Source organism: Triticum urartu, chromosome 4A (genome assembly GCF_056163025.1).
Source record: "Triticum urartu cultivar PI428250 chromosome 4A, HENAU_Tu73, whole genome shotgun sequence".
NCBI lineage: Eukaryota > Viridiplantae > Streptophyta > Magnoliopsida > Poales > Poaceae > Triticum > Triticum urartu.
This window is the reverse complement of record NC_141876.1, coordinates 403,186,272-403,213,753: the sequence shown is the minus strand read 5'-3', so window position 1 is coordinate 403,213,753 and position 27,482 is coordinate 403,186,272. Positions and strand designations below refer to the sequence as shown.

The 27,482-nt window shown below is 45.3% G+C and overlaps 3 protein-coding genes across 3 annotated transcripts; 1 reads left to right on the top strand and 2 right to left on the bottom strand.

The window, feature by feature from the left end:
- The first annotated feature begins 8,328 nt into the window (after positions 1–8,328).
- On the top strand, positions 8,329–17,421 carry LOC125551531 (putative apyrase 1). Its single transcript, XM_048714789.2, has 9 exons — positions 8,329–9,073; positions 10,619–10,747; positions 10,828–10,884; positions 11,025–11,117; positions 11,290–11,495; positions 12,769–12,863; positions 14,244–14,461; positions 16,685–16,874; positions 16,961–17,421. The coding sequence occupies exons 1-9, from the start codon at positions 8,801–8,803 to the stop codon at positions 17,071–17,073; spliced, it is 1,374 nt and encodes a 457-aa protein (XP_048570746.2). The 5' UTR covers positions 8,329–8,800; the 3' UTR covers positions 17,074–17,421.
- A 914-nt stretch (positions 17,422–18,335) lies between these two features.
- Positions 18,336–18,899, bottom strand: LOC147975982 (uncharacterized). The gene has a single exon (XM_087520671.1). The coding sequence runs from the start codon at positions 18,897–18,899 to the stop codon at positions 18,336–18,338; it is 564 nt and encodes a 187-aa protein (XP_087376797.1).
- A 2,607-nt stretch (positions 18,900–21,506) lies between these two features.
- Positions 21,507–25,255, bottom strand: LOC125551532 (endoglucanase 9). The gene is made up of 6 exons (XM_048714790.2): positions 24,706–25,255; positions 24,003–24,310; positions 23,448–23,915; positions 22,407–22,542; positions 22,149–22,321; positions 21,507–22,057 (listed from the first exon to the last, which is right to left on the bottom strand). The coding sequence occupies exons 1-6, from the start codon at positions 25,085–25,087 to the stop codon at positions 21,656–21,658; spliced, it is 1,869 nt and encodes a 622-aa protein (XP_048570747.2). The 5' UTR covers positions 25,088–25,255; the 3' UTR covers positions 21,507–21,655.
- Between the last annotated feature and the right edge of the window lie 2,227 nt (positions 25,256–27,482).

The following is a 27,482-nucleotide window of genomic DNA, read 5'->3' as shown; positions in this document are numbered from 1 at the left end:
TTTGCCTCTTGAGTTAGAACATAAAGCTTATTGGGCAATTAAAGAACTCAATTATGATTTCAAACTTGCTGGTGAAAAGAGGTTATTTGATATAAGCTCATTAGATGAATGGAGAAACCAAGCTTATGAAAATGCAAAGTTATTCAAAGAAAAAGTTAAAAGATGGCATGACAAAAGAATCCAAAAACGTGAGTTTAAAGTTGGAGAATATGTTCTTTTGTACAACTCTTGTTTTAGATTTTGTTTGCAGGGAAGCTCCTCTCGAAATGGGAAGGCCCCTATGTCATCGAGGAGGTTTACCGGTCTGGAGCCATCAAAATAAATAATTTCGAAGGCACTAACCCGAAGATTGTCAATGGTCAACGAATAAAGCATTATATCTGAGGTACGCCTATTAATGTTGAAAGTAATATTATACAGACTTTGACACCGGAAGAACACATAAAAGAGTCCTTCCGGAACACTCTAGAATCGTGAAAATAAGGAGGTACGTGATACAGTAAGTAAACGGACTCCGAAAAATCTGCAAAAATATTTTTCATCAGTTTTGGAATATTTTAAAATTTTGAAATAAAGAAACTCCTAGGAAGCGTACCATGGTGGACACAAGACACCAGGGCGCGCCAGGGTGCCCACCTGGGACACCTCCCGTACTCTGTTTTTCTACCATATACTTGTCCTGCAAGATAAAAAAATCTATATACACTTTCCAAATCTGTTGATCACTATATCACGGAGAAATCCGTTGTTCTCTTTTTCCTTGTTGTTTTCTGTCAGATCCCATCTACACTGGCCTTTTCAAGCTCCTCCAATGATAGGATATCTCCATCACCACCAAAAGGAGAATTGAGTATCGGGTATGGGCACTCCCCTTGGCTTCCGCCAAGCTTGGGGGAGGTGCCCCGGTATCGTATCATCCCACTATCTTTTTGCTTTTATTTATCTTAGTTCAATCTTTTGCTTTCATATGAAATAAAGTTTAGTTTGATCCTTTCTTCTTTTGAGAGTTTGCTTAGTGATCTATCCTTCTAATCATGTGCAAGTTATATAATGAAGTAGTTTTAGTTTTTGCTTTCTTTACTTTCATGCTGCAAATGAATAAATAAAAAGAGAAAGGAAATAAATGAAGAAACGAAATAAATAATGAAAAGATTATATACTAATCCTATGGTAGGTGATAGCACCACATAAGGAAAAGTATAGGTAGAAAATTTTATTAGAAATTGACAAACATAGCATTAGTCAATGGCGTAACTCATGAAAGAATTAATAAAGGAAGAGAAGATTCACATATAGATATACTATCCTAGAAATCTTTTGTGATTGTGAGCCCTCATCAAAATATTATATGCCAAAATTGTTGACGTTGGACAAGGAAGACAACTTAATGGTTTATGTTTGTTTATATTCACATAGAAGTCATATTGTCATAGATCCTTTAACATGTGATGCTTGCCCCCTATCTTTGCTAGTCAAAAATTCTGTACTAAGTAGAGATACTACTTGTGCATCCAAAAACTCTTAAACCCAGATCTTCTTCAAGAGTCCACCATACCTAACTAGGGATTGAGCAAGATCCCTCAAGTAAGTTGTCATCAGTGCAAAAAAGCAATAAAAATTGCTTCAAAATATGTGAGATCATTTAGTGTAAGAGAAAATTGAGCGTTGTACGAACTTGGATGACAAAGAATAAAAGCTACAGACTGCATAATAAAGGTTGTCATCTTAAGGGGAAATGCAACGTGACGTTCTCTTGCACTAAGGGATCAAGCATGTAAACAAATAAGCCCATGGCAACCTCTGCTTCCCTCTGTGAAGGGCCTATCTTTTACTTTTATGTATTTACTTTTATGCAAAGAGTCAAAGTTTTCCTTCTATTCCTTTTTATTTTTCTCTTTTGGCAAGCATCATGTGGTGAGGAAAGATCTAGGCACATATGTCCAGTTGGATATAGATAGTATGAGTTATTATTGTTGACATCACCCTTGAGGTGAGTATGTTGGGAGGCAAAATAATAAGCCCCTATCTTTCTATGTGTCCAGTTGAAACGTTTTGCTCATGGGTACAAGGTGAGTGTTAGCAATCATAGAACACTATATGATGGTTGAGTATGTTTTTTGACAGAAAGACTGTAAGGGAACCCCCTACAGTATAATTGGTGCAATAAGCCCAAATTGCAAGTGCCATGCCTTGAACCTGAGTGGGTGGGAAGGCATCAGCCCCTACCCACCACTAGGATATGCCTTAGTTTGCATGGTTGAGTATGTGGACTTGCCTAAAGGCTCCAACACGTGACCCTTCCTAAAAAGATGATGAATTGTAGTTGCAAAGTTGACTGAGAACATAGTTTGTTGGTTTCTAATAGAGTTTTTGCTTTATACTTCGATTGTGTGATGAACTATTACTTATTCATAAGAAGTATATGATAAAAGTTCTATGATAAAAGTCCTATGTTTAATGTCGTTGCTGTTATAATCAACATGATGCTTCTATGATCAAAGATCAATCTCTCAAAGCATGTGGACATGTTTTTCAATTTCGGTTTTCGCTTGAGGACAAGCAAGGTCTAAGCTTGGGGGAGTTGATACGTCCATTTTGCATCATGTTTTATTACTGTTATTTATAATGTTTTTATCCATAATAATGCTCTTTGGAGTAATTCTAATGCCTTTTCTCTCATAATTTGCAAGGAACACACCAAGAGGGAGAATTCCGGCAGCTCGAAATCTGGACTTGGAAAAGCTACGTCAGGCCACCTATTCTGCACAACTCCAAATGGGCTGAAACTTTACGGAGATTTTTTATGGATTATTTAAGAAATATTGGAGTCAATAAACACCAGAGGTGGGCCACCAGGTGGGCACAACCCACCTGAGCGCGCCAGGCCCCCATGGCGCGCCCTGGTGGGTTGTGGCCTCCTCGGCCCATCTCCGGTGCCCATCTTCTGGTATATAAGTGGTTTTGACCTAGAAAAAAAATAAGGGGAGGACTTTTGGGAAGAAGCACCACCGCCTCGAGGCGGAACTTGGGCAGGAGCACTTTTGCCCTCCGGCGGAGCGATTCTGCCAGGGGAACTTTCCTCCCGGAGGGGGAAATCATCGTCATCATCATCAACAACAACTCTCCCATCTTGGGGAGGGCAATCTCCATCAACATCTTCACCAGCACCATCTCATCTCAAACCCTAGTTCATCTCTTGTATTCAATCTTGTTACCGGAAGTATAGATTGTTGCTAGGGGGTGACTAGTAGTGTTGATTACTATATGGTTTATTTGGTGGAAGATTATATGTTCAGATCCATTATGCATATTAATATCCCTCTGATCATGAGCATGTTTGTTGTTTGTGAGTAGTTACCTTCGTTCTTGAGGTCACGGGATAAATCATGTTGCAAGTAATCATGTGAATTTGATATGTGTTCGATATTTTGATAATATGTATGTTGTGATTCCCTCAGTGGTGTCATGTGAACGTCGACTACATGACACTTCACCATATTTGGGCCTAAGGGAATGCATTGTGGAGTAGTAAATAGATGGTGGGTTGCGAGAGTGACAGAAACTTAAATCCCAGTTTATGCACTATTCCGTAAGGGACCGATTGGATCCTAGAGTTTAATGCTATGGTTAGAATTTATTCTTAATACTTTTCTCGTAGTTGCGGATGCTTGCGGGAGGGTTAATCATAAGTAGAAGGTTTGTTCAAGTAAGAACAACACCTAAGCACCGGTCCACCCACATATAAAATTATCAAAGTAGCGAACACAAATCAAACCAATATGATGAAAGTGACTAGATGAAATTCCCGTGTGCCCTCAAGAACGCTTTGCTTGTTATAAGAGACCGTTTTGGCCTGTCCTTTGCCTCAAGAGGATTAGGCTACCTTGATGCATACTTGTTACTATTATCGTTACTTGCTTGTTACAAACTACCCGCTACTTACAATTTCAGCACTTGCAGACACTACCTTACTAAAAACTACTTGTCATTTCCTTCTGCTCCTCGTTGGGTTCGACACTCTTACTTTTCGAAAAGAGCTACAATTGACCCCCTATACTTGTGGGTCATCAGGGACCAATTGCAATTCTCAGTGGGACTGAAACAATCACAATAAGCAACAGAGAGCTGGCAAGGCCATATAAGTGGATCCGATTTGTTAGGGTTTGGCAGTTGCTAAGTCCAGATGAACTTGGTGGCTCCGGATAGGAAATATCAGTGGGGCCGAGTTGGAGTTTGGGTTTGGAAATATCTGGATAGAGAAAGTGGTTGAGGGATTTGGAGCAATATCACTAAGCACTTGAGCAAATAGATCATTAAGCAGCACCTCATCCCCTTTTAATAGTATTGACTTTCTTATGGACTCAATGTGATCTTGGATCACTTAAAAATGTAGAGTCTTGAGCTTTTGCCAATCCTTTTCCTTAGCATTTTGAGGGGTCCACATCTCTAGTCCTTGCCATGCCAATCATTGAACATCCTGAAATATTTATCTTAAATGGACATTAGTTCAATGAGATATATGTTGTTATGAATTACCAAAACCACCCGGGGATTAGTTGCACTTTCAAGTACTAACCATGTCGTCTCCCGACCAGGTGGATCGGGCCGAGGACCCCCATGGCGGTTCACTATTAGGCCACTTCAGGCTGCACATGACATATACGAGGAAGATTTCACAAGACTTGGTGATCAAGACAGGGACTCCTCTTCACCGACGTATCCGACTAGGACTCTTGTTATCCTAGGCCTCCGATAGCTTATATAAGTCGAGGCTAGGCTAGTCGATAGATGATATTCCAGATCATTAGAATCGTACACAACAATCTCGTGGTAGATACATGTACTATGTATTATCCCTCACATCAATACAATGAAAAGCATGATATAGGGTATTATCTCTTCAAGAGATCCCGAACCTAGGTAAAATCATGTGTCCATGTTACCATCGCTCCGAGATGCTTAGGTTTGGACCCCTACCTCGAGATATGCCAGATTTAACACCAACATTGGTGGCCCGTACAGGTCCCTGCGGGTAGTTGCCGCGGTGCGATGGGAATTCAAATTGAACCCGCGCGATCTACGCGTCAGAACCAAGCTTTGTCATCGACATCGGTATCTTCTTCGACGACTCGATTGGTCAACTTGGCTAGACTGAGGACCACTCGGAGATCTAGATCTATGTTTCCTCCAATCACTTTCTCCTCGATGTGAGGAGAACCCCTTGGATCTAGATCTTGGAGTTCTTAGTGATCTCCTAGTTCTTCATCTCATATTCCTCCATAACTTGTGTTGCTTTGGTGGGATTTGGGAGTGAGGAACTTGACCACTTCGTGTGTTCTTGCCATTGGATTAGTTGCGTCGGTTTGAGTTCTCCACGATGATACATGGAAGTGAAAAATTGAGAAGCTTATTACTCTTGGGTTCTTGGTACCCTAGAGATTGTTCCTCTTGGGTGCTTGGGCGCCCTAGACGGTTGGTGGTGTCTCAAAGCTCAATCATTGTGGTGAAAAGCTCCGAGCAAGCGTTGGGGTCTCCAATTTCATTGTGGATATTGTCGCGAGCAATTTGTATGGGTTCTGGTGACCGCCCCAAGGGTTGCCATAGTGTACAAGTTCGGTGATCGTCCTCGAGGGTTGCCATTTGTACGGGTTCAGTGACCGCCCTCAAGGGTCCCTTAGTGGAATCACGACATCTTGCATTGTGTGAGGGCGTGAGGAGATTACGATGACCTTAGTGGCTTTTTTGGGGAGCACTGTGTCTCCGCACCGCTCCAGAAGGAGATTAACATCTGCAAGGGTGTGAACTTCGGGATACATCGTCGTCTTAGAGTGCCTTGGTTATCTCTTACCCGAGCCCTTTACTTATGCACTTTACTTTATGATAGCCATAGTGTTTCATGTTATATATCTTGCTATCACTTAGTTGTTTATCTTGCTTAGCATAAGTTGTTCGTGCACATAGTTGAGCCTAGTTGTTTTAGGTTTTGTGCTTGACAAATTAAATGCTTGTTTTATTTTGCATTTGTTCAAGCCCAAACCATAATTATTTTGAAGCGCCTATTCACCCCCCCTAGGCGGCATCCACGATCTTTCACCCTCCATTGCTACTTCTAAAGTGATGATATACTCAGCCTTTGTTGTAAAAACCTCCATAGTTTTCTTCTTGGAACGATTCTAGCTTACCTTGCCATCGTTTTGTGTATTCATAAAATTTACAATGATCATGCATTAGTGTAACACTTCACAACGAAGTTCTTCATCATGTCCTTTTATGAGAAATACGTCCTTAGAACTTTCTCAAGTACTTAAGGATATTTTCCGCTGTAGTCCACTTGATCAACACCTTGATCATATTGGTATCTTGCTCGTAACACTCACATCATATGATCTATCTGGTTGTGTGCGTACCATGGCTTATATGATAAATCCATACAAAAATGTATATAGAATATCACTCATGTGTTCTTGCTCATCGGTCCTCTTAGAATACTGAGTCTTGCTCAAAATATTTCATGTGACCTTGAAAATAACACTTCTTGGCGTATACCAAACCTTTTAGTATATTGTCAATATTTCCATGTGACCTCGGCAAGAACACTTCTTGGCATTTTCATACTAAACCTATTAGTAGTCTATTAACATGTATTTTGGCTTAGCGTTATTAGGTGCCTCACTCTATCATAGATCATTGTATCCCTATATGTATGTTTCTAGCCCAAGTTCTTCATCGAAAAACTATCTACAATGAATTCCTATTTCGTGTCAAGAAATTCATTTTATTTCCAATCAACGTTATGTCATCCATATAAAGTATTAGAAATGTTATCGAACTCTCACTTGCTTTCTGGCAAACACAAGCACCTTCCCCATTCTTGATGAAGTCAAACTTTTTGACTATTTTATCAAAACAAAGATTCTAACTCCTTTATGATTGCTTTTGACCCTATGAAGTTTGCATAACGTATAGCATCCTTAGCATCGTCAAACCCTCGGGTTGTATCATGTGTATATCCTCGATTAAATGTTTATTGAGGAAATCCGTTTTGACGGTCATCTGCCACATCTAATAATCGAAATGTGCAACACCTGATAGAATAATCTGAACTGGGTTAAGCATCACTATGGCGAGATGATCTCGCCAAAGTCAACTCCTTTAACTTGTCAAAAATACTTTGCAACACGTTGAGCTTTATGGTTGTAAACAATTTCATCCGCGTATCATTATAGATCCATTTACATTTGTAACATTTAGCACCTTCTAGAGAGCCTACTAAGTTCCAAACTTGATTGTGTGTGTGGGCAAAATCGAGCGAAAACCTGATTACCAAGTTAAGTATGGAGAATCGGCTAAAACCATCACAACCGCTAAGCGGCACACATAAGATATCCACCCACACCACTCCAAAGAGGGCTTCGTCGAGACATCACACATGCGTCATCGTTATCACTCCTCCCCTAGAGGCGTCATCGTCTTCCCTAAATCCTGAGCAGACGACTCTGACTTCGCCGTAGGCAATCGTCGACCCAACCCACGCTTTAGTGCCCATGTGGAGATGTATAAAGATCTACACTAGGCTCAGCCATTGTGACTAGACAACGCAGCTCCGACTCTGGCAGAGAACCACGAAGGAGAACCAGGCACTCGCGCCGGGAAAGATCATCGAACAAACCACCTGTTACCCACCATCATACGCCACCGGGCCCGTCACCACAATTTCAACTTCACAACAACAAACCAATCGAGATGATCCCCATGGACACGACAGAGAAGAGTCGACTACCTCAACCATGGCCACGTCTCTGATTCAAGTGCTCATTAAGGGCTTCCTATGCATGAAGAGTCAACCAATGTAATACTAGTATTTTTCTAAGTACATTTTTTGTTAAACTATGAAAATAGAATCCTTATGTCTTTATGCATGTATTCCTAGTCATGTAACCAAATTGCTTATCTGGACCCCATATAAATTTGTTTGCTTACACCGAATTCATGAATCGAAATTATCAAATTCACGAATCCGGGTTATTGTCCATGAATCAGAGTCCTTTGATTCACGAATCAGTTGGCCGATTCACGAACTAGAGATGTATATACCCCCACCGAACTAGAGATGTACGACGGACCGCGAATCCGAACCCAGCGAACCGTGAATCGCAAATCGGGTAACTATGATCCAATGGCCGAGGCTGAACCCAAGTGCAGAGACAACATCCAGTGGCTGAGATCGAACCATCTGACCTGACTGCCTCAATCTCAGCCGTCGGATGCCGTGCTCTGGGCCCTCGTCGTATTTCCGGTCACGGCTTCACCGGTAAACCAAACTAACCACACCGGGTTTCCCCCCTCCCCTCTCCTCGCTCCCCTCTCCAATCGAGCGCAGCGAATTCATCATCACCCAAGTCACCAGTTCGCCCCCCTCCGATCTCAATGCCGCCCCGGGGTCAAACCCAGCGGTCGCTGTGAGCCGCGGCGGAGAGATCCCGCGCGCCAATTGGCGTCGCCCACCCCCACCTCACCCAGACCCCGTGCAAGGCCGCGCGCGGCCTCCCCGTCCGACGCCCTGGAGCCGTCGCAGCAGGAGGCGCTCAAGCCTTCCCCGACCAACGGCCGCATTCGCTACCGCTCGCCCTCCGCGGCCGATCTGCTCCCCGTCGATGACCTCACCGTTGGCCCCTCCGCCGCCGATGCCGCTGCGGCTACTGCGGCGGCCGCCAGGATACGCCGCTTCTCGGCCGCCGGCGCGCGCCAGCAGCAAGGGGAGGCCGTCTCCGACCGCCTGCACCGCTACCGCGGGGTGCTGATGGTGGTGCTCTCGCCGGTGCTCCTCGTCTCCTTCGTGCTCCTCCTCATGCCGCGTTCCCCGGCCTCCGTCACTGGCGGGGCCTCCGGTGTGCTCCTCGCCACTGGAGGCAGGAGGTGGGGACCCCAGGCCGTCGGCGGAGTTGGTGACGGATCGAACAGGTATGCGGTGATATTTGACGCCGGAAGCTCCGGGAGCCGCGTGCACGTGTACTGCTTCGACGAGAGCCTGGATCTTGTTCCTATAGGGAATGCGATCGAGCTGTTCAAGCAGGTGACTTGTTGTGTTTTTTTTTTTGGTTCTGCTTATCTTTAATAACGAAATGTGCTGGCGTTGTTGGCTGGATCTGCTCTTGTTGTGATCTTATGCGAGAGCTTTCGTTGGGATGGTTGTTTCTGGGTTGATGTTTGGAATGAGATTGTTCCATTCCTGCAAAACATGCACATGCGAGAGCAAACAGAATCAACTTACTCTGGACGAATAACTAGTGCATACTATTGAGTTGAGTGGTGATTTGCGACACTTGATGCGGATATTGCTGTATGGCAGCACTGAGTAGACCATTGGACCCATGAACGTACTATCTTGTACCCCCACAATTAGAAAAAATATATTGTACAATTGAATTTGATATATACATTGGTGGTTTGTTGTAAAGACATTAAGAGTAAGTAGCGCCAGTGATGCTAGTTGCATGAATGCATTTGGCATGCTAGGGTGGCACACTCATCAGTTCATGACAAGTTGACAACCAATCCATTTCATGTGTGCAACTATGAAGGAAATTTGAGCCCTTTGACTTATGATTGGCTCATGTTTGTCGGAACATAGATGTACTACCGGCTGTTTGTATTTGATGTCTACCCGATAAACTCAATAACCTGGTCCAGTTTGTTTATCTAAAGCAATCAATTATTTCGTAGTTGTCAACCTTATGGATGGTCATGCCTATTATTCTTCTGCAGTCGCATGAACCATGGAATGCTGCATATATATCAAGCAGAACTAGCTGGTATTTCCTGAAATATTTGAAAAATGGATGTTCTACCTGCCTTTTGCCCGAATGATATTCTAGAAACAATATATATGAATTTGTTAAACTGTAGAACCATTCAGTTGCAAATTGAAAAAAACTGCTATGAAGTACGGGCAATCTTGCCCTTTTATCAGTTATAGAACCCAGGTTGGTCGTCAGTCAATCAATCTAAGGCGTTTGTGCTGAGTTATTTATACTGGAGAAAAACTTACTTCGAACTTAAAACATTATTTATTCATTTATTGATTATCATTGTCAAAGCTACGGCCTGTTCTTGGCCAGAGAAGTATGCAGCGCTAGCTTACTACTTTGGTAAGGCTTGTCAGCACTGGATTTATGCATTAAGTTCATTAGGATTTTGATGGACCTTGCAGAGAAAGATGCTTGTTTCTTCCTAGGCACAAAATGATTTGACAAACTATGAAACTTCAAACGTAAAATGTAGTAATTGATTATCATTGTCCAAGATACATCCTAGACAAGTATGCAGCACTAGCTTACTACCTTGGTAAGGCTTATCTTCACTTCTCGAAAATGCACTAGCTTACTACCTTGGTAAGGCTTATCTTCACTCGAAAATGTTTATGCGTCAAATTCAGTAGGAGTTTCATGGATATTAAGAGAGAAAGATGTTTGTTTTGTCCTAGACATAAAATGATCTGACAATCCATGAATGCTCATGCCACTCTGTAATATACTTGAATAGAAAAGAAGAATTTTCCACGGAAAAAAGAGAGGGGAAAGTACAATTTATCTGAATGCTCATCCCTTTTCCATTTCAGAAAAAACCAGGCTTGAGTTCTTATGCCAAGGATCCTCAGGAGGCTGCCGAGTCACTTGTTTCTCTTCTTGAGGAAGCTGAAAAAGTAGTTCCTGTAGAATTGCGTGAGCAAACACCTGTCAGGGTTGGGGTGAGTAATGGCTTTTTTGCTATCCACAGACTTTCATAAAGGGTTTTCTGGTGATTTTTTATTGTTGAACCCTTATGCAGGCCACCGCAGGTCTCAGAGCATTAGGAGCTGAAAGGTCTGAAGAAATTTTGCAAGCGGTAAGTATTCTCCTTGTATTAATCCAGCAATAGTGTGTCTTGTACCTGTCATTCTATCAAGATTGGATTATATCATGTTTCATCATAGTATCATTTTATATTCTTAATTAATATGTCGCTTGGGTTATTCTTGATACCAGGTTAGGGATCTCCTTCGTGACAAGAGTTCTTTCAAATCCCAACCAGATTGGGTCTCTGTTCTAGACGGATCTCAGGAAGGTGCATTCGCGTGGGTACGATAGATGCAGTCCCAATTTGTGTATGCACTCCAAAAAAAAAAATGTTTAGTCTAGATGGAAGTAAAGAGAAACTTACCATTTGTTGCTCTTTTGTAACCTTTACCATTAAGAAACAACATGAATGTTTTCTTATATATCAACTTGGATGTTTCTTTGGCTTTTATAGGTTACCATCAACTATCTGTTGGAGAAATTGGGAAAGCCTTACTCACACACTGTTGGAGTGGTTGACTTAGGTGGTGGTTCTGTCCAAATGGCTTATGCTATCTCAGAAAAGGATGCAGCAAAGGCTCCTCAAGTTTCAGATGGCGAAGATTCATATGTGAAGAAGCTGGTACTTAAGGGAACAACATATTATCTTTATGTTCACAGGTATGCATCAAATAAGTGGTTGTAGCCCAAACTCCAAATGTCCAAGGATCATTGAACGTTTTTGTCGTATTATTTTTCTGACCAAGATACTACACCAGTTATATCTAGAACCTGTTATTAGTGGTGTAAATTTTGTGGAATCAATCTTTATGCTGCGTAGTTATGATTCCTCCAGTAGGAATGACCTACAAATATTTTGGATTTGGAGTTTGGACTCTTAGGTCATACATAATTGTCCTTTAGATGTTGGTACCAGACAGTGACGACTGCAGATGTATCACACAGGTAAGGTGCACGTTTGGGCTGACCCAGTGGCCCATCTTATTCTTTTACTCCGTCACTTGCATTAGTAGAAGTGAACTATAGTTGAGTGGAAACTACTCAATCTGTCGTGGTTCGCCGCCTGCATGTCCCAATCAATCTTGCAAAGTTGCGACCTGACTGCGGCTATGGCCGGGGCATCGGTTTATATAGCAAGAGACTATTGCTTATTTACCATTGACAAGCTCGGTCATTGCTCATTTGCAATTTTCTCATATAGCAATGGTGGGCGGCAGAGGGACGGGCGGGTGGCGCCGGAGGAGACGCCTCGGTAATTGTGTGCCATCAATGTGGGCGGCAGACAGACGGACGGGCGGCCATCGTGTCGTTTGAACGCGCGGCAATCGCCTGCACCGGGAAGCGGCGCGGCCGGCGCTCTCTCGGCTGGTGCGCCGCTTCAATGCCGGCGCCAGTGAGCGGTCGCGTCCGCTCTGGCAGGGCATGAATGTGGGCGCTGACGCTCTGGAGTGGCGCTGACCAAAAACGCGCGGGAGGGGGGTGGGGTTTTTGGTGGGCCAGGGCGGTGAGAAGAGGGCTTGGGAGCGGTCCGGACTCCCGCAAAGCCTCCCCACGTTTGTCTCCAGATTGCGGGAGAAATCGCGTCCGGACCGCTCCACGGACAGATACAGGCCCGCGTTGGATGGCTTCCGCTGTCCGGACAGTGCGGTCCGGACGCATGCGGGAGGTTTGCGGGTCGGCTTTGGAGGTGCCCGAATGTTACTTTAAATTGTTTAGTTTGAACAGGATAATGAAATTTAGTATCCTGTAATGTTTTGTCATGGAGGTCGCTCCATGTGTCCTTCAACCCATTCTGCCTGTCACCACTCTCATATAGAACATATCGTTTACTGCATTGTGATCATCGACTATTTGAACAGATATCACAGTATTTCCTTTCCATCTAAATAAGATGGGTATGTACCATTCACATAAGTGCCATTATTTTCTGCAGTTATTTGCATTACGGTTTGCTGGCGGCTAGAGCAGAGATCTTAAAAGCCGGTGAAAACAGTGATTACAGCAACTGCATGTTGGATGGATATCATGGTATGTCCGCTTGGTTTTGCTTTATCTTCCGAGCCCAACACCCATATGTTTAAAACTGATTCATCTTTTCCTTGTTATTACCTTTCTAGAACTTAAAATGAACTAAATGTGAATATACTGAAATTGTGGCAGCATCATAACGACGGATGCCAATTTTAAAACTAAGGCCCCCTTTGTTTGGGCTACGGATTCTTGAAAATCAGCTTCGGCTTGGATTCTGAGAATCAGCTGCAGCTGCAGATTCTGGAAATCTGAAGCAGATTGTTTGCCCTGAAAATCTGAAGCAGCTGCAGCCCCGAATGTACTGTTTGTTTACCCAAGGCCAAGAACAGAGCAGAGATTGGAGGCGGAGCTCGAGCAGCGGAGGTGGAGGTGGGGTTTGGTTGCCGGAGTACGGGGCGGGCAGACGTGGAGGCGCCGGATCCACCTATCCTGGAGCCGGCGGGGCTGGCGTACGCGGAGATCGGGGCGGCGCGTCGCAGCGGCGGAGACGCGGCTCCTTGGTCGGAATATGGCGAGGGACGGGGATGGTGGAGTCAGATCCGCCCATCCTGGAGCCGACTGTGCTGGCGAAGTGGCGGTGGAGGCAGAGCTTGGTGGCCAGAAGATGGGGGCGGGCCGCGAGGGAAGCCTGCGGGCGAGGCCGAGGGGCGGAGCCGCGCATGCGGAACCTGCAGGCGAGGTACTCCCAGGCGCTGCCGCCGCCGGGCTCCGCCTGATCCTCCAGCCGCAGCAGGCACACCTCCTACGTCGCGATTGTCGCCGTCGTGGTCGCCATGGGAGGGAGACGAGACGAGGGGGGTTGGGCGTCGTTGACCCAGCCTGCGGGGCATAAAACGAACCGTTTTGTTTTGCGGGAAGCTGCAGAATCGGCCGAATCATCAAAATCGCTGCTTTCGGATTCCCTTCGCTGGTAGTTCATTTTTGAAATCGGATTCTAGGAAGCTATACGGAAATCTGATATGTTTGTTTGAGCTTCTGATTTTAGGATCCTAGAATCTGAGAATCAGAAGGTGTAGCCCAAACAAAGGCCACCTAAGGTGTTTTTCTTTTTCATGAACATCGTTCTATCCTATGCAAGGTTTTGTACCTTATTCCGAAATAAGCAACACTATATTTCATCATGTGGAAATTTGCATGCAGTCAAGTTTTAATAAATATTTACATTATGCTGTATAATGGAGGCATTAATAAAAGCATGTTTGCTATACTATCCTATTCTGCTCAGTAGGCAGAGTCTTTAGTGTGTATGCATGTTCCAGTTTTCCCATAATGAAAGTTACCCTTGAATTCAACGTGCTAATTGCTCATGTCAGATTTTACCCTTATGATTCTGTACGACAGTGACGGGTTTTAATTGCAATTTACATTGAATTGTAGGGAAATACCAATATGGTGATGATACATTTGAGGCCTCAGGTTCATCATCTGGTGCTACTTATTCCAAGTGCAGGGCTGTTGCAGTCAGAGCTCTTAAAGTTGATGAACCGGCATGCACTCACATGAAATGCACATTTGGTGGCGTGTGGAATGGTGGTGGTGGAGATGGACAGAAAAATCTTTTTGTAGCATCATTTTTCTATGATAGGGCTGCCCAGGTAAGTCTTTTTGAATTTTGACAAAAAAAAAATTCTCGGGCAAATGGGTTTTTTGTCATGCCTCCATTGGATTGATGAAACCAAGCAGTCCCACACTCAGCAATTGTTTCTCTTCTTAGATAAAGGATATTTCAGCACCAAACATCCATCAGAGCCTTCACGTTCCAGTTCGCTCCAGGCTATCCTTTGTAGTTCCTTTGACTCACTCTCCAGTCTCCAGTCTTTCAGTACAGCGGGTGATCTGAAGCCACAACAGGTCATTGCAAATTCAGCACCACCATAGCAGGGTCTCGGCCATCTAAGTAGTCTAGTCTAACCAGACAGTTCCCTGAAAAAGAACTGCACTACTTAGTTTCTATAAAAACCATTATGCCGCAGGCTGCAGCACAGACGATATTTAGCACACACTGATTATTCTCACTTAACCGCCACCGAGACATTCAAAATCTTGACCAATACTGTGATGCCAACAAATTGAGAATTGAAACCCCAATAGTCTTGAACCACGACACGTTTGAAGAAACGGTGTACCGTCTCAGGTTCATTACAATAAGTTATATTTTATCGCATACATTTTGCACCTTGCTTAGTTTATCTGTGGCAGCAAATTTTTTTTTTGCCAACAGCCGTTAAAAGATCAGAATAAATGGTGGAATGCACGATTGCCAAATGACAGGAGTTGGGGTATATTGACCATACAGCCCAAAGTTTGACAGCCTACAAAGAACTCAGACCCTACACCCTAGCATTCTCATCAAAGTTCCAAAACATGCAGTTAGGTTCCTCACTAAGTGGTTGTTTGGATAGGAGATATAAGCCACGGGGATATAGTAAACGAGTTTTTAGCCGCTTTTTAGCAAAATCGGTTTTACCAACTATTTTGTTAAAAACCAGTATATAGAAAAACACGTTTGGATGGTGTATGGTTGGCCTTGATGCGATTCTTCCGTGAGCTTCTCTCTCAATTTTACCAAATTAATTTGCCATTGATGAGCTTCCCAAGCTCCAGCCTCAAGAGTCCACAACTCCATCCTCAATCCTAGACGCGGCTGGTCCGCTCGGGCCGGCCTCCATGACTTCATGCACGGACGCCGGCGCGGGTGTTTCCCTCGTCGCCTCAACGCTGGAGGCCGCGTGGCTCAGAGAGGTGCTTGCGGGCGAAGCGGAGCTGGCTCGCGCGCGTTGCCTGCCAGTCCTCCATGCAAGACGTCCAGGACCTTGAGGAAGACCGACATCGTCGCATCGTTGGTGAAGACTACAATGTCGCTGTCGCCGGCATGCAGCTTGGTTGTACACATTGCAGTCGCCGCCTCGCCACTCCACTCGGCACCGCCGTCCGTCGCTGCTTTCGACCCTCCACTCGGCACCGCCATCCGTCGCCGCTCCACTCGGCACCGCTGCCCATTGCGGCTCTCGATGCCACAAGTCAGGCGCCCCACGTCGGCGCTGGCGCCGGCCTCGTGGTGGAAGACCTTCTCAGCGGAGCTCCATGCACGCCGGACCTGTATTTCTAAAACGCATTTTACCAAAAACGTTGTTGGACCCATTTTTCCAAAAACTCATATTTCGGGTATTACGAGAACCAAGTTTTGCTTATCCGAGGATTAGTTAGATTACCCAAACAGAGTTTTAGTTTGTTAGACCCTGGAACGAGTATATACATAACTGGTTCTCTAAAATCTAGGTATCCAAACAACCCCTAAAAGACTCAATCTTTAACAGTTCAAACCTGAGGTTCAAGGAGCAATAATCAAAACATCTTCCGAAAACCAAATTCAGATTGATCCACCAGAGACATGGGCTAACCATCCTGCTCATGAGAAATAATGAATGGATCCCAACATTGCATTGCTAAACTGCAGCTCCTAAACCAGTTATCATCCCGGAAGTGAACATTGCCACCATTGCCAACCTGCCATCTAAAATCCTTTGTTGCTACTTGCTACCATGACAATGCCATATGATCCTCTACCATTACCAACCTGCCCTAAAGCCCTTATTTGTTGAAATCAAACAGTTCTCCAAAAAATATTTACCACCCAGGTAGCCAACAGGCAATCAAGCAGATATCTAAATCCTGCATGTCAGGAATCCCTAAACCATCAGTCTTTCCTCTGCCATAAATTGACGTCTAAACTTTTCTGATTGTTCTGATGCTGGTTTCTGTTGACTTGCTTGCTCTTGTCACGTACACATTTAATTATTATCTCATTGTCTCATCAGGCTGGTTTTGTAAACCCGAAGGCAGCAGTTGCTAAGGTTAAACCATCAGACTTTGAAGAAGCTGCACGACGTGTTTGTAAATTGAATGTGAAGGAGGCACATGCCACCTATCCTGATGTTTCGGAGGAAGACATTCCATTCCTTTGCATGGATCTTGTTTACCAGCACACATTACTTGTGGATGGATTTGGTATGACTTAGTGCACAGGACAAAATTCGCAATAACTTAGAAGCTTTCGACATATTTCTTATTTTTTTCCGCCCATATTCTTTCAGGTGTGGATCCCTATCAAGATATTACGTTAGTAAAGAAGGTGCGTTACGGCAGTTCGTTTGTGGAAGCAGCATGGCCCCTTGGTAGTGCCATTGAGGTTGCATCTTCATCATAGGCAGAAACAGCTTGGAAGTAACTTGTCAAAAAGAACCACCCAGCATATAGTTTTGGCTTAGCTTACCAATCTGGAATAGCGAGTTCAGATTCTAGGTTTGATGTTAGGATTTTGCCTTTGATTCACCATTTGTTCTCCATCTTCCCTTCTATTTATTTAGCCTTTAAATACAATGACGTATACATGAGGAATATAGCTTTGAGTTGTCCCGTGCGGCCATTTGAACGTCTATTTTTTTGTACTAACGAAAGCCAGATCAGAAACTTTGTAATCCTTTTGGACTCTGATGCAGATGCATAAATCTGCACTATTCAATCTAGTTTCTGTTTAGTGAGTAGTTTCATAATATCTTGTGCTCTTTTGTACAACTCGGTTGACTTACTGTTGTTTGTTTGTGTGTAAGAATATGATCGTTCCCTCTTTTCTATAGGTTTTCTTTTTCCATGCGAACCAAATCCTCTTTTGAATATATAGTGTACCGAAACACCAATTGGTTTTGAAACTTGTGTTTCATCAGCGTTTGAACTATGAAATGGGCACGAGATGCAAAATGAAGGGCTTAACAGCAGACTACCTGAAACCAGTCTGCGGTTTCCTGGTCACTGCCTGAACGCATAACAAAGTAGGGCCCAAGAACTCAAAACGTAGAGATAGCAAAAACTCAGAAAGTGAGATGTCGTCATGCATCCTGGATTCATACAGAACTGCAAAATTATCATTGGGGTGTCACAGCAGGAAATACATGAATTGTAGACAGAAAGATAAGGAAAATTCTTATGAAATAGCCCATTCCATAGAAACCCCGTAGGAAACTTTCCTGTAGATACCCTGTCCTCTAAATTTCTATGTTTTTCCTTTGGTTAGAGCATGGCAAATATTCTGAGATGACTATGAAAGCACGTCTTGGATCCTTGAATTGAAGAGAGATTGAGAGGGATCAAGAATCCTAATTATCTAGTAGATCCCGCAAATCGGCGTCCCGCAAAACCGTTTTAAGGTTCATCCGAAAACTGATTTGCGGTACGGTGAGGGCTCCGGCGAAACTGATTTACGGTACGAGTTTATGGGATCTGTTTCGTTGGAGCCCTCGCAAACCAGTTTTGATTTTCATATTCACATCAACTACAAATTTGTATAATCATGCAATACACCGATTTAAATACTTGTACGATAATGACTCACATCCAAATACATGCGCAATACAAGAGGCAACAAGTTTGTCCAAAAGAATGTGCAATCAAACACAATTAAACACGATCAAATCAAGCAACACCATGGTTGCCAAGATCATCTCCTCCACCATCGGCCATAGCACCATCTTCGTCAACAACATTGGTCGAAGAATCATCACCACCATTGGCGGAAGCACCACCAAGTCCATCGGCCGAAGCATCACCACCTCCATTGGCTGAAGCATCACCACCACCATCTCCATTGCCAAAAGCACCACCACCACCTCCACTGCCAAAAGCACCGCCACCAACATTGCCGAACCACCAACCACCATCACCACCTCCATTGCCGAAACCAGCACCACCAGCCATAAGATATTGAAGCTCTTGCCTCCTCTGAAACATGATCTTCATTCTTTTCAACTCCGAAAACTCCCTTGTCATTGGTTCCATGCCATTCAGACTCATAATCAAGAACGGGTACTCCTCGGCGGTCTTCTCGCTACTCCTCTTTTGCTCCTCAAGAGCGATCTTGCGCTCCTCGAAGACACATCTCCTCTCCCAATTTGCCTCCTTTTGTTGGTTCTTCTTCTCGGCCAATGCTACCTTGGTTTCCAGAGGCTTCTCCAACATGGTTTCCTTGACCTTCACCATTTCACTAACTTGCTTCCTCAAGCTAGATGCTTCAGCCGACCTGTTCACCCTATCCTTGTCCAACTTTCTTCCACCGGGCTTGTTCTTGTCCCCCCCCTTTGGTGCATCATCACTATCATCATTGTCTTCCAAGTTAACTAGTGCACCTTTCTTTGGTGGAGCTTCTTGATCCATTTGCTTGAACCTTTCATGTGCAATGCGATCCTACAATTGGAATAGAGGCAAGTGTGAGCTCAAATTGTTATCAAAGCAAAAAAAGTCACAAATATGTTCAACAAACTCACATAGTCATCAATTATGACACCACTTGGAGGTGCATTCCTCACCTGGTCCAAACAACCACTCCAACAGGCTAGGCGCATGAGAAAGATGTTGGGCTGAAACTTCCCTCCTGCATGAATAGTGTGTTTGAAGGTCACTCCATATCGGCGTCCCCTAGCCTTCAAATATGGAGGCTCACATGCTCCATTTGGAGTGGCCTCCAAATATTATGTGGTCTGAGGGGCGTATGGTGACTGTGATAGACCGCCCTATTTGACCATGTTTGCCATATGGGTGGTTATTATGGTGATTGGGTTGATACGACACATCTGTTAGAGTTTCTCTAACAAGCACGAAAGTTGTTGTTACAGAGATTGCGTGCAAATTAGACATAGACGCTAGAGTGTAACAATTAAAAAATTGATATAAAAATTAGAGAGAGACGGTCCTTGGAGGAGGATGGACGGGAGGATGAAGCCAGGGAGGAACTATGCAGGGGACGAGCTGGCGGCGAGGCAGAGAAAGGACAACACCGGCTTGTCCAACGTCGAGGAGGAGGGGCTGAGGAAAACGTGGGCGTGTCTGTGGGAGGCGACGTCAAAGTTGGCTCAGCTTTGGAGATCATATGGGTCGTTTGCCATGGCCGCATACGCGAGAGTCTTGGAGAAGATGGGATCGGAGCGTGGGAAGATGATATCATGACTTGTTAACGTCGATCGGTAGCTCGCGTGTACAACCGATATGGGATGATGTGAGTCGAGTAGTTGTCAGGTGTGGATATTGGAGCCAAGCCTGGAGGAGCGAACGAGCTGAGCTCAAAGAGCGCGCGACGTGCGATGTAACGTTGGAACGGGTGGTGACATATGTCGTCGTGTACACGCAAGATGTGATCTGTATCAACGGCCAGTGGAGCGGTACCATTTCTTTTTCCCATTCCCTTGGGCCGTGGTTTTGTGGTCCGAGGGGAAATGTCATGTGCTCCCTAGCCTCCCACGCTTCCTTGTGAGCTCGACATTGGATTTGAGATCCGACAGTCATCTGAGGAGCTCTGGCAAATTTCCTAGAAAAAACTAGGAGTCTAGTAATTACGCATAAGTCGAGAAGCTCCACTCGTAGATCCAGCAACCGATGTGAGCTTGTATCATAGGAGCACCTGATATTTCCTCTATGGTTAAGTGCCCTTTGTTATTTCGGTGCGGCCTCCGGTGTTGCGCATTGTCCTGAAATAGGCGCTTTGATACCATTCAAAATTCTTAATGTTGTTGTTTAAGCCATGATGAACCTCACTGGAGAGCTCTCTTTATATACTCCTTCCATCTAAAAATAAGTGTCATTATAGTACAACTTTATAATAAATAAGCGACATTTATTTTGAGACGGGGGAAGCATTAAACATGCAGCTTGAGTTACAACATCAGTTACAAATGAGTCGATCATCCATAATCAAGAGAGGACTTGGTCCTTCTATATTCTAGCACTAAACACTAAATACTCAATGTTGCTTCATGCTAATGACAACACTAACTCATATTCCCTCCGTTCTGAAATATAAGACCTTTTAAAGATTTAAATATGGACTACATATGAAGCAAAATGAGTAAATCTATATAATCCGTGTGTAGTTCATATTGAAATCGCTTATATTTAAAAACGGAGGGAGTAGTAGTTATCTTAACAGAGACACTGTACAAACTATCAGTCATCGCCACGCTCCAGAGTGGGCGGAGCGGGCACCCGAGACAGAAACGAGCACCCGCATGACCAAGAACCTGAAGCACCTCATGGCGCTGAAGTGGGGGTGGTATGGCTTCGCCAGCATGAATTTGATCTGAGTGGTCTTGTCCAGGCCAGGGATGAAGAAATTGAATCTTTTGCCCTAGTTTACTTCTAACTTTAATAACCCTAACCATTGACACAACAATGAGGCAAATCATCACCCCATGTAAATTGGGGCAAATGATCCAAATCCCCATCTTTTGCCCTAGTTTACTTCTAACTTTGATAACCCTAACCATTGACACAACAATGAGGCAAATCATCACCCCATGTAAAGTGGGGCAAATGATCCAAATCCCCGTCAGGGATGTGGACACAAGTGGTTGCCTCAGGGCATGAATGCTATGGATATGTAGTGGTTTTAAAACTGAACTTGCAACGGGCAAATTTACTTCAGTTTTGTGATGTGAAGCACGTTTTTTCTATTGTGGATTATAAATTTGATGTCTACAAAGTACAGATATAGATCAGAGGCAATAGTTGTGCATCCTCTCGCTGCTTCAAGACGACAATGGTGTCAGACATATATATGAGCCCACTTCCCACAGCTACAGGTACACGAGGGAAAACTACTAGTACTAACTTAGGTCATTATGCATTTCGTTCAACATAGTCCTTGCATAGCAAACAACATGGCATGGTGATGATACTACACTAAAATAAATAAAAATAAACGGTTATGTCGTCGTCTCCACTGTTCTATTCTAAACACCCAGCCATTATGGCTTCCATGGTGCTGGAGGCGGCGGGGGCGAAGGGAACATTGGCGGCACAGCAGAGAACATGGTGTTCTTGTCCACTCCATGTCCTTCACCCGATAAAGCTACCAATGCTGCGACTAGACCAGCGTTGCCCGCTAGGGTTGGTTCTGTGTAGTTGCGGTTCTTCCGGATGTCTTTGAAGCCGTCATGGCGATCAGGGCCGGCCACCATGGCTCCAACAATGATGTGAGGGTTGGGCTTCTTGGTGTCCCTCCATGTCCAACCCCCTTTGCAGCCAGGGTGAACACCTTTCTTCTTCGGGATCGACGCACCACGGTGATGAACACGCTTGGGGTAATGCTTTCCGTACCCGACCACATAGCTCATCTTCAAAGGATTTTTGCCCAAGATGTACTCCATCTGACACATGTAGTGAGTTAGAACCAGGCACGCAGATTACTATTATACCAGATCAAAAATATGTTCAGATATTCAAATGATAGAAACCTACCTGAGTCCTTGCAAAACTGCGAAGAACCTCGATGGAGTAGAAATGGGGGCCACAATACCACCCAGGGGTATCTGCAGCCTCAAGATAGTCACTGAACAGAGAAGCAAGGAATGCAGCATTGACTACATACTGGAGTGGTTGTGGCTGCCCGTGATTCAACTGCATCAAACCACCTGTAATGCAAGATAATTCAGTAAACTGTCCAATGAATTCAATAGGTGATCATGTATTTGTTTTTAGCAAGTTGCGAGTTCAAACCTTTTGTTCTGTTGAAAGATCTAAAATTTGGAAGGTAAGAGCACATGATGATGCTGGTTTGATTGTGGTATGTCCTTAACATCTCTTCATACGGATACCCAGGACTCAAGAAGAGCCTTAACCGGCTCAGAAGAACCTGGAACGCCAAACAATGCAAAATAAGTAAAGGTAAGTCATATTAGTTATTAATATAACTTTTATTTTGCAAGCTAGGGCACATGGTAATACAAAAACTTAGCCCTAAATTCTCCTACAAAGCAACGCTAACATGCTGTATGACACCTAAACTGAAACATGTTGTATAGTGTTTTTTATGAAATCCTACTGTATAGCTAACTGACAGTGGTTTGCTTGGATTGTCACATGGTTCTTTACAAGCATAAACATCAGATTCTGCGAATAACAAATTTCTCAACTAGGTAATCCAAAATGTAGGTTCCATGCTGAAGGCTGTTTTCATTATGGCTATCCTTTTCAAGGATAAGAATTCCAAAGTACAGAAGATGAAAACATGATAACACTGACATGGTTTCAACAGAATCCTTGGTATATCCACCAAGCAGGAAACCTTTTGTGCTACAATCGTAAGTGCCCTGTACTTAGTCAGCATTAATGCTTATCACATGGTAGGACAAGTTGACCACACGCTTTACTAGTACTGCAGGTAAACTGGGTGAGATATTATAAAGAAATTTGGTCCCAATAGTACTCTAACCTGACGGTCAGACGGTTTTTGACTCTAGTGTATTCCCTCCGTTCCAAATTACTCGTCGCAGAAATGGATGTATCTAGAACTAAAATACATATAGATACATCCATACCTGCGACAAGTAATTCGGAACGGAGGGAGAAGTGTCAAAAACATCTTACATTAGTATTCCCTCTATAAACTAATATAAGAGCGTTTAGATCACTAAAGTAGTAATCCAAACACTTCTATATTAGTTTAGGAAGGGAGTATCATGCAAACTAAAATGCCAATGGGTCAGCATGGGGAATGTCTTGAGAATTAAAAGAAACCAAGATACGCTAATACATTACCTGTGCACCAGGGAGCTTATTATCCCAGCTGAACACCCCATAGTTGGGGGGACGAGAGTAAATGTGAGCATTCTTTGCAAGCTTGGTATCCGTTGCGAACTGCAGGTATGATGAATTGCCAGTTGCGAGGTACATCCACGAACCGCCCCAAATATATTCATCCCAATAAGCGGTTGAATTGTAGAACTTTGCAGCATCTGACCGGGGTACACTATATGTTTGCCGACTACCTCCCTTCCTTGCAAAGTCCCAGACGGTGGTAGCACCGTGTAACAGCTTGTGGGAGTAAGCCCTGTTATCCTTGAACACAATGGATGCTGCGGCCAATGCTGCGGCCATCTCAGCACCAAGATCAGGGCAAGTGTGGCACTCGGTGACTGGACGTGGGTAGTCGATGTCCTCTGGCCTCATCCAACAATAATGATCATTGGGCTGACTCGGACCGTCTGACATTGCAGCACCACCCACCTGCGCCCTCAAACAAAATTCACATTAGGAATGAACGAGTGGCAGGAACTTTGTGTCCATGTATGCATATCCAGAGTTGCTTTTTACCTGCGCAACCAAGCGATCAATGGAATGTGCCGTGGAGTTGAAGGTCTTCAATAGGTAGTCGGCCCCCCACTTAATTGTGTCACGGACATGGCCAAGTTCCCCGGCAGCCTCGTACTTAGCATTGTACTCGATGACGCTCCAGCTGAGGAGGGTCATGGAGAAGGCAGATGCGAAGTTGAATTTCACAGCGCTTCCGCCGTCATAGTAGCCACCAGAGAGGTCTCGCCGGGATGTTTGGTCCGAGCGTCCGTCCTTGAGGCACGAGTCGCCGCGCCATGGTACATTGTTGTGCTTCGGCAGCTTCCCGGCTGCAGAAATTTTGCAGAACAAACAGATGAAAAAAAATTCAGAGCAAACAGATCAATCAAATAAAATATATTTTTAATTGGGAGGATAATTCTTCAAAATCTTCAGAATGGATCTGGTGGGTGGGGAGGGTTTAAGGGCAACTGTCCTCCCCCATTGAGGTACAGAAAAACAGATAAAACTAAGCTAAGGCATAAGAATACCCAAATGATGAATTTGCATCTAGAAAACCACCAGAAACACCGCATAAAGAAAGGGAATCTCGCATTTGCGGTTCGGCGCAGCTCACGCCTTAAATCAGAACCAAAAGAACATCCACTGGGTCGAAAAGCATCAATTCAAAACCTAATCTTTGAAACCGAAAATGAAGGGCAGAAGACAGCAGAGGGGCACTGACATTTCTGGGCATTGAAGAACATGAGCGCCTTGCGCAGCGCGAGGGTGAACTGGTCCGGCGGCGTGGGCGGGGCCTGGTGCCTGGGGACGGCCTTGGCTATCCCCACGGCGATCCCCGCGAGCGCGGCGGCGGCGAGGAGCAGGCCGAGCGTCCAGAGGAAGAGCTTGCGGCTGACGAGGAGGCATCCGAGGTCGACGTACCTCTTCTTCTTGCGGCCCTGGTCACCGGGCCCCGCGAGCAGCCAGCTCTGCTGCGTCTCGTCGAGCGTCCGCGAGAGCGCCGCCCGGTCGAGGTCGAGGTTCCGGCTCCGGTCGTCGTCCGTGGCCGAGTCGTGGCATATCTCGAGCGGGCCGCCCCACGGGTCCCTCCCGTACATGCTCATCCCGCCCCCCGCCGGCCCTCCCGATCCCACAGATCCCCTACCACCACCTCCCGCAATGCCGGCGCCGCCGCTGGCTTGGAATGGGAACGGAAGGGTGGGTTTTCGGCGTGCGCGGGGGACGAGGTGAAGTGGGGAGGAGGGATTTAGTGTGGGGGAGTGTATTAGGGACCGGGTGCTTTGGCCGTTTGCTTAACAAAAGTACTGGCACTGGTATCGCTGTGTTGTGTTGGGTCCGGCGAAAGCGATGGGTGCGTAGTACGAGATGGAGAACTGTTTTCGTTTTCTTGTTTGACCATGGTCGTTGGTTTGGGCTTAGGAAGGAGAAGCGGTTTTAATTGTTTCGTCTTTGTTTATGGTCGCCCATATCTCTGTCAGAGTTCTCTCCTGTTTGTTTATCAAAATCACCTGTCGTCACTAGTAGTAGTAGTATTAATTCGCAAAAAATATAGCATTATTGTTCTTGTTTGAGATAAATAAAGGGATAGATAATTTCAGGGCATTCGACGGGGTCGTTTAATATGGAACGGGCGCAGGAATTTTGGAGGCATCCACCCGCGCGATCTCTGCACCGCACTGCAGCAATCACGTGAAACTTGAGTGTCGGAAATGAAATGCTGTTCAAATACTAATATACTACTGACAAAACATTTCCGTAATTGATTCAAGTAGTGCAGCGTAGGGCCTTGGTCAGGTTATGAGTAAATGTAGGTGAAGCAGATTATACGAGTGTTCAACGGAGTAGGCATACTCTTTTCTAGCCATCTCATTCTCATCGCTGCTTGATCTGGGACTGGGATGCATTTTTGCGCGTTGAGCTGTAGCGCAATCTTATCGCGTAAGGCAGCCACTTTTTCATTCTGATTCATGACCGTGCCGTGCGCGTTCCTTGCTACCAAAGGAACTCGGCCTTACCCTCATCAATCAATCAAAAGAAGAAGAAAAAGGAGCTCCACCTCCGCCTTTCCTTTTGTAGCTCCAACATGACGCTGTGGCGCCTCACTGTTCCATTCCCTTTTAACCTTATTAACTTGTTGCCAGCCAGCCAGCATTATGATGCATCTCCCTCCTGTTGCGTGCCGAACCACGCGATAGCCAATTCGGGTTTGAGTCGTTCCACTTTGATGATGTTGAGTGCTAACTACGTACTCATGAAGTAAAAACAAAATCAAGTGGGGTTGCTAACTTGTAACGATGGATCCACTGTTTTTCAGACACCAGGTTCTGGACTCGCCGAGAGGACGGTCTGGCTCTGCCCGTAGTGGAGTGCATACAGCTGGATGCTGCTCCATTCTGCAGGCTGGAACGGAACGCCACGGCACCAGCGTCAGCGTGTGTGTGCTTGCCAGAGGAGGAGGGGAACGGCGCCGCATCACCACAGCACACCACACCATAGACTTCAACTCGGTCAGACTCGTGGACTCACGGGGTTTTGGAGTTGTGCCGCGTCGGGAATTTATTGGCTGCCTGGAATTTGGATCCCTTCCCCCTGCTGCCCGTGCCCGCCAAGCTTACCGCTGCCGCTCCGGAATTTACGTATTTACCACATCTCTAACCCTGACCCGTAAATGGACATTGTATTTGTCCGCCGATGCCTTCGAACTTGTCTGTGGACAGTTATGCAGGAGCCGGTCATCTAACTATGCTCATGTTCACTTCAAACCAGATTTGAACAAATCGAACGATTTCAATGCAAACTGGTTGATTTTTGTTTAAATTGGACAACATTCATTGCATTTTCGACATATTTCATGAAGCGCTAAGGGCATCTTCAAGGCGGACCCGTAAACATCTCGCAACCGTTCGAACCGCATTGTCCGAACAGCGGAAGCCATCCAACGCTGACTTGTATCGGTCTGTGGAGCTGTCCGGACACGATTTCTCCCGCAAACCGGAGACAAACGTGGGGAGGTTTGCGGGAGTCTGGGTTGATCCCAATCCCGCTTCTGACCGCCCCGACCCATCAAAAACCCGTCACCCGCCCCTCCCGCGCTTTCCTTCTGATGCACGCACCGCTTACCGCGTCCCATTCATGCCGGCCCAGAGCACGCGGAGGCCAACATTGATGTTGCGGTAGGACCGGAGGGAAGGAGGGAGGGCGGCGCCGACCGACGCGACCTCTCGACAGTCGCCGCTTCAATGCGGACGCAAGTTCCCGAGGAACCAACTCCTGTCGCTGCGCCGCGTTGAAGCCACTAACCGGCTTCGCCTTGTCCTCGTCGCGGCTATTTAAGCAGTGTGTTGGAGTTGCACAGAGATGCGCCACCCCTCCCCGAGCACCGACCCCTCCCCCTCTTCGACCCAAGTTGCGGCAATGCCGAAGTCGTGGTGCTCCATGCCGGCAGGCGGAGTAGGCAGAAGCTCCTCCTCCGGCGGGTCTTGGCGTCGCCGCAGACGC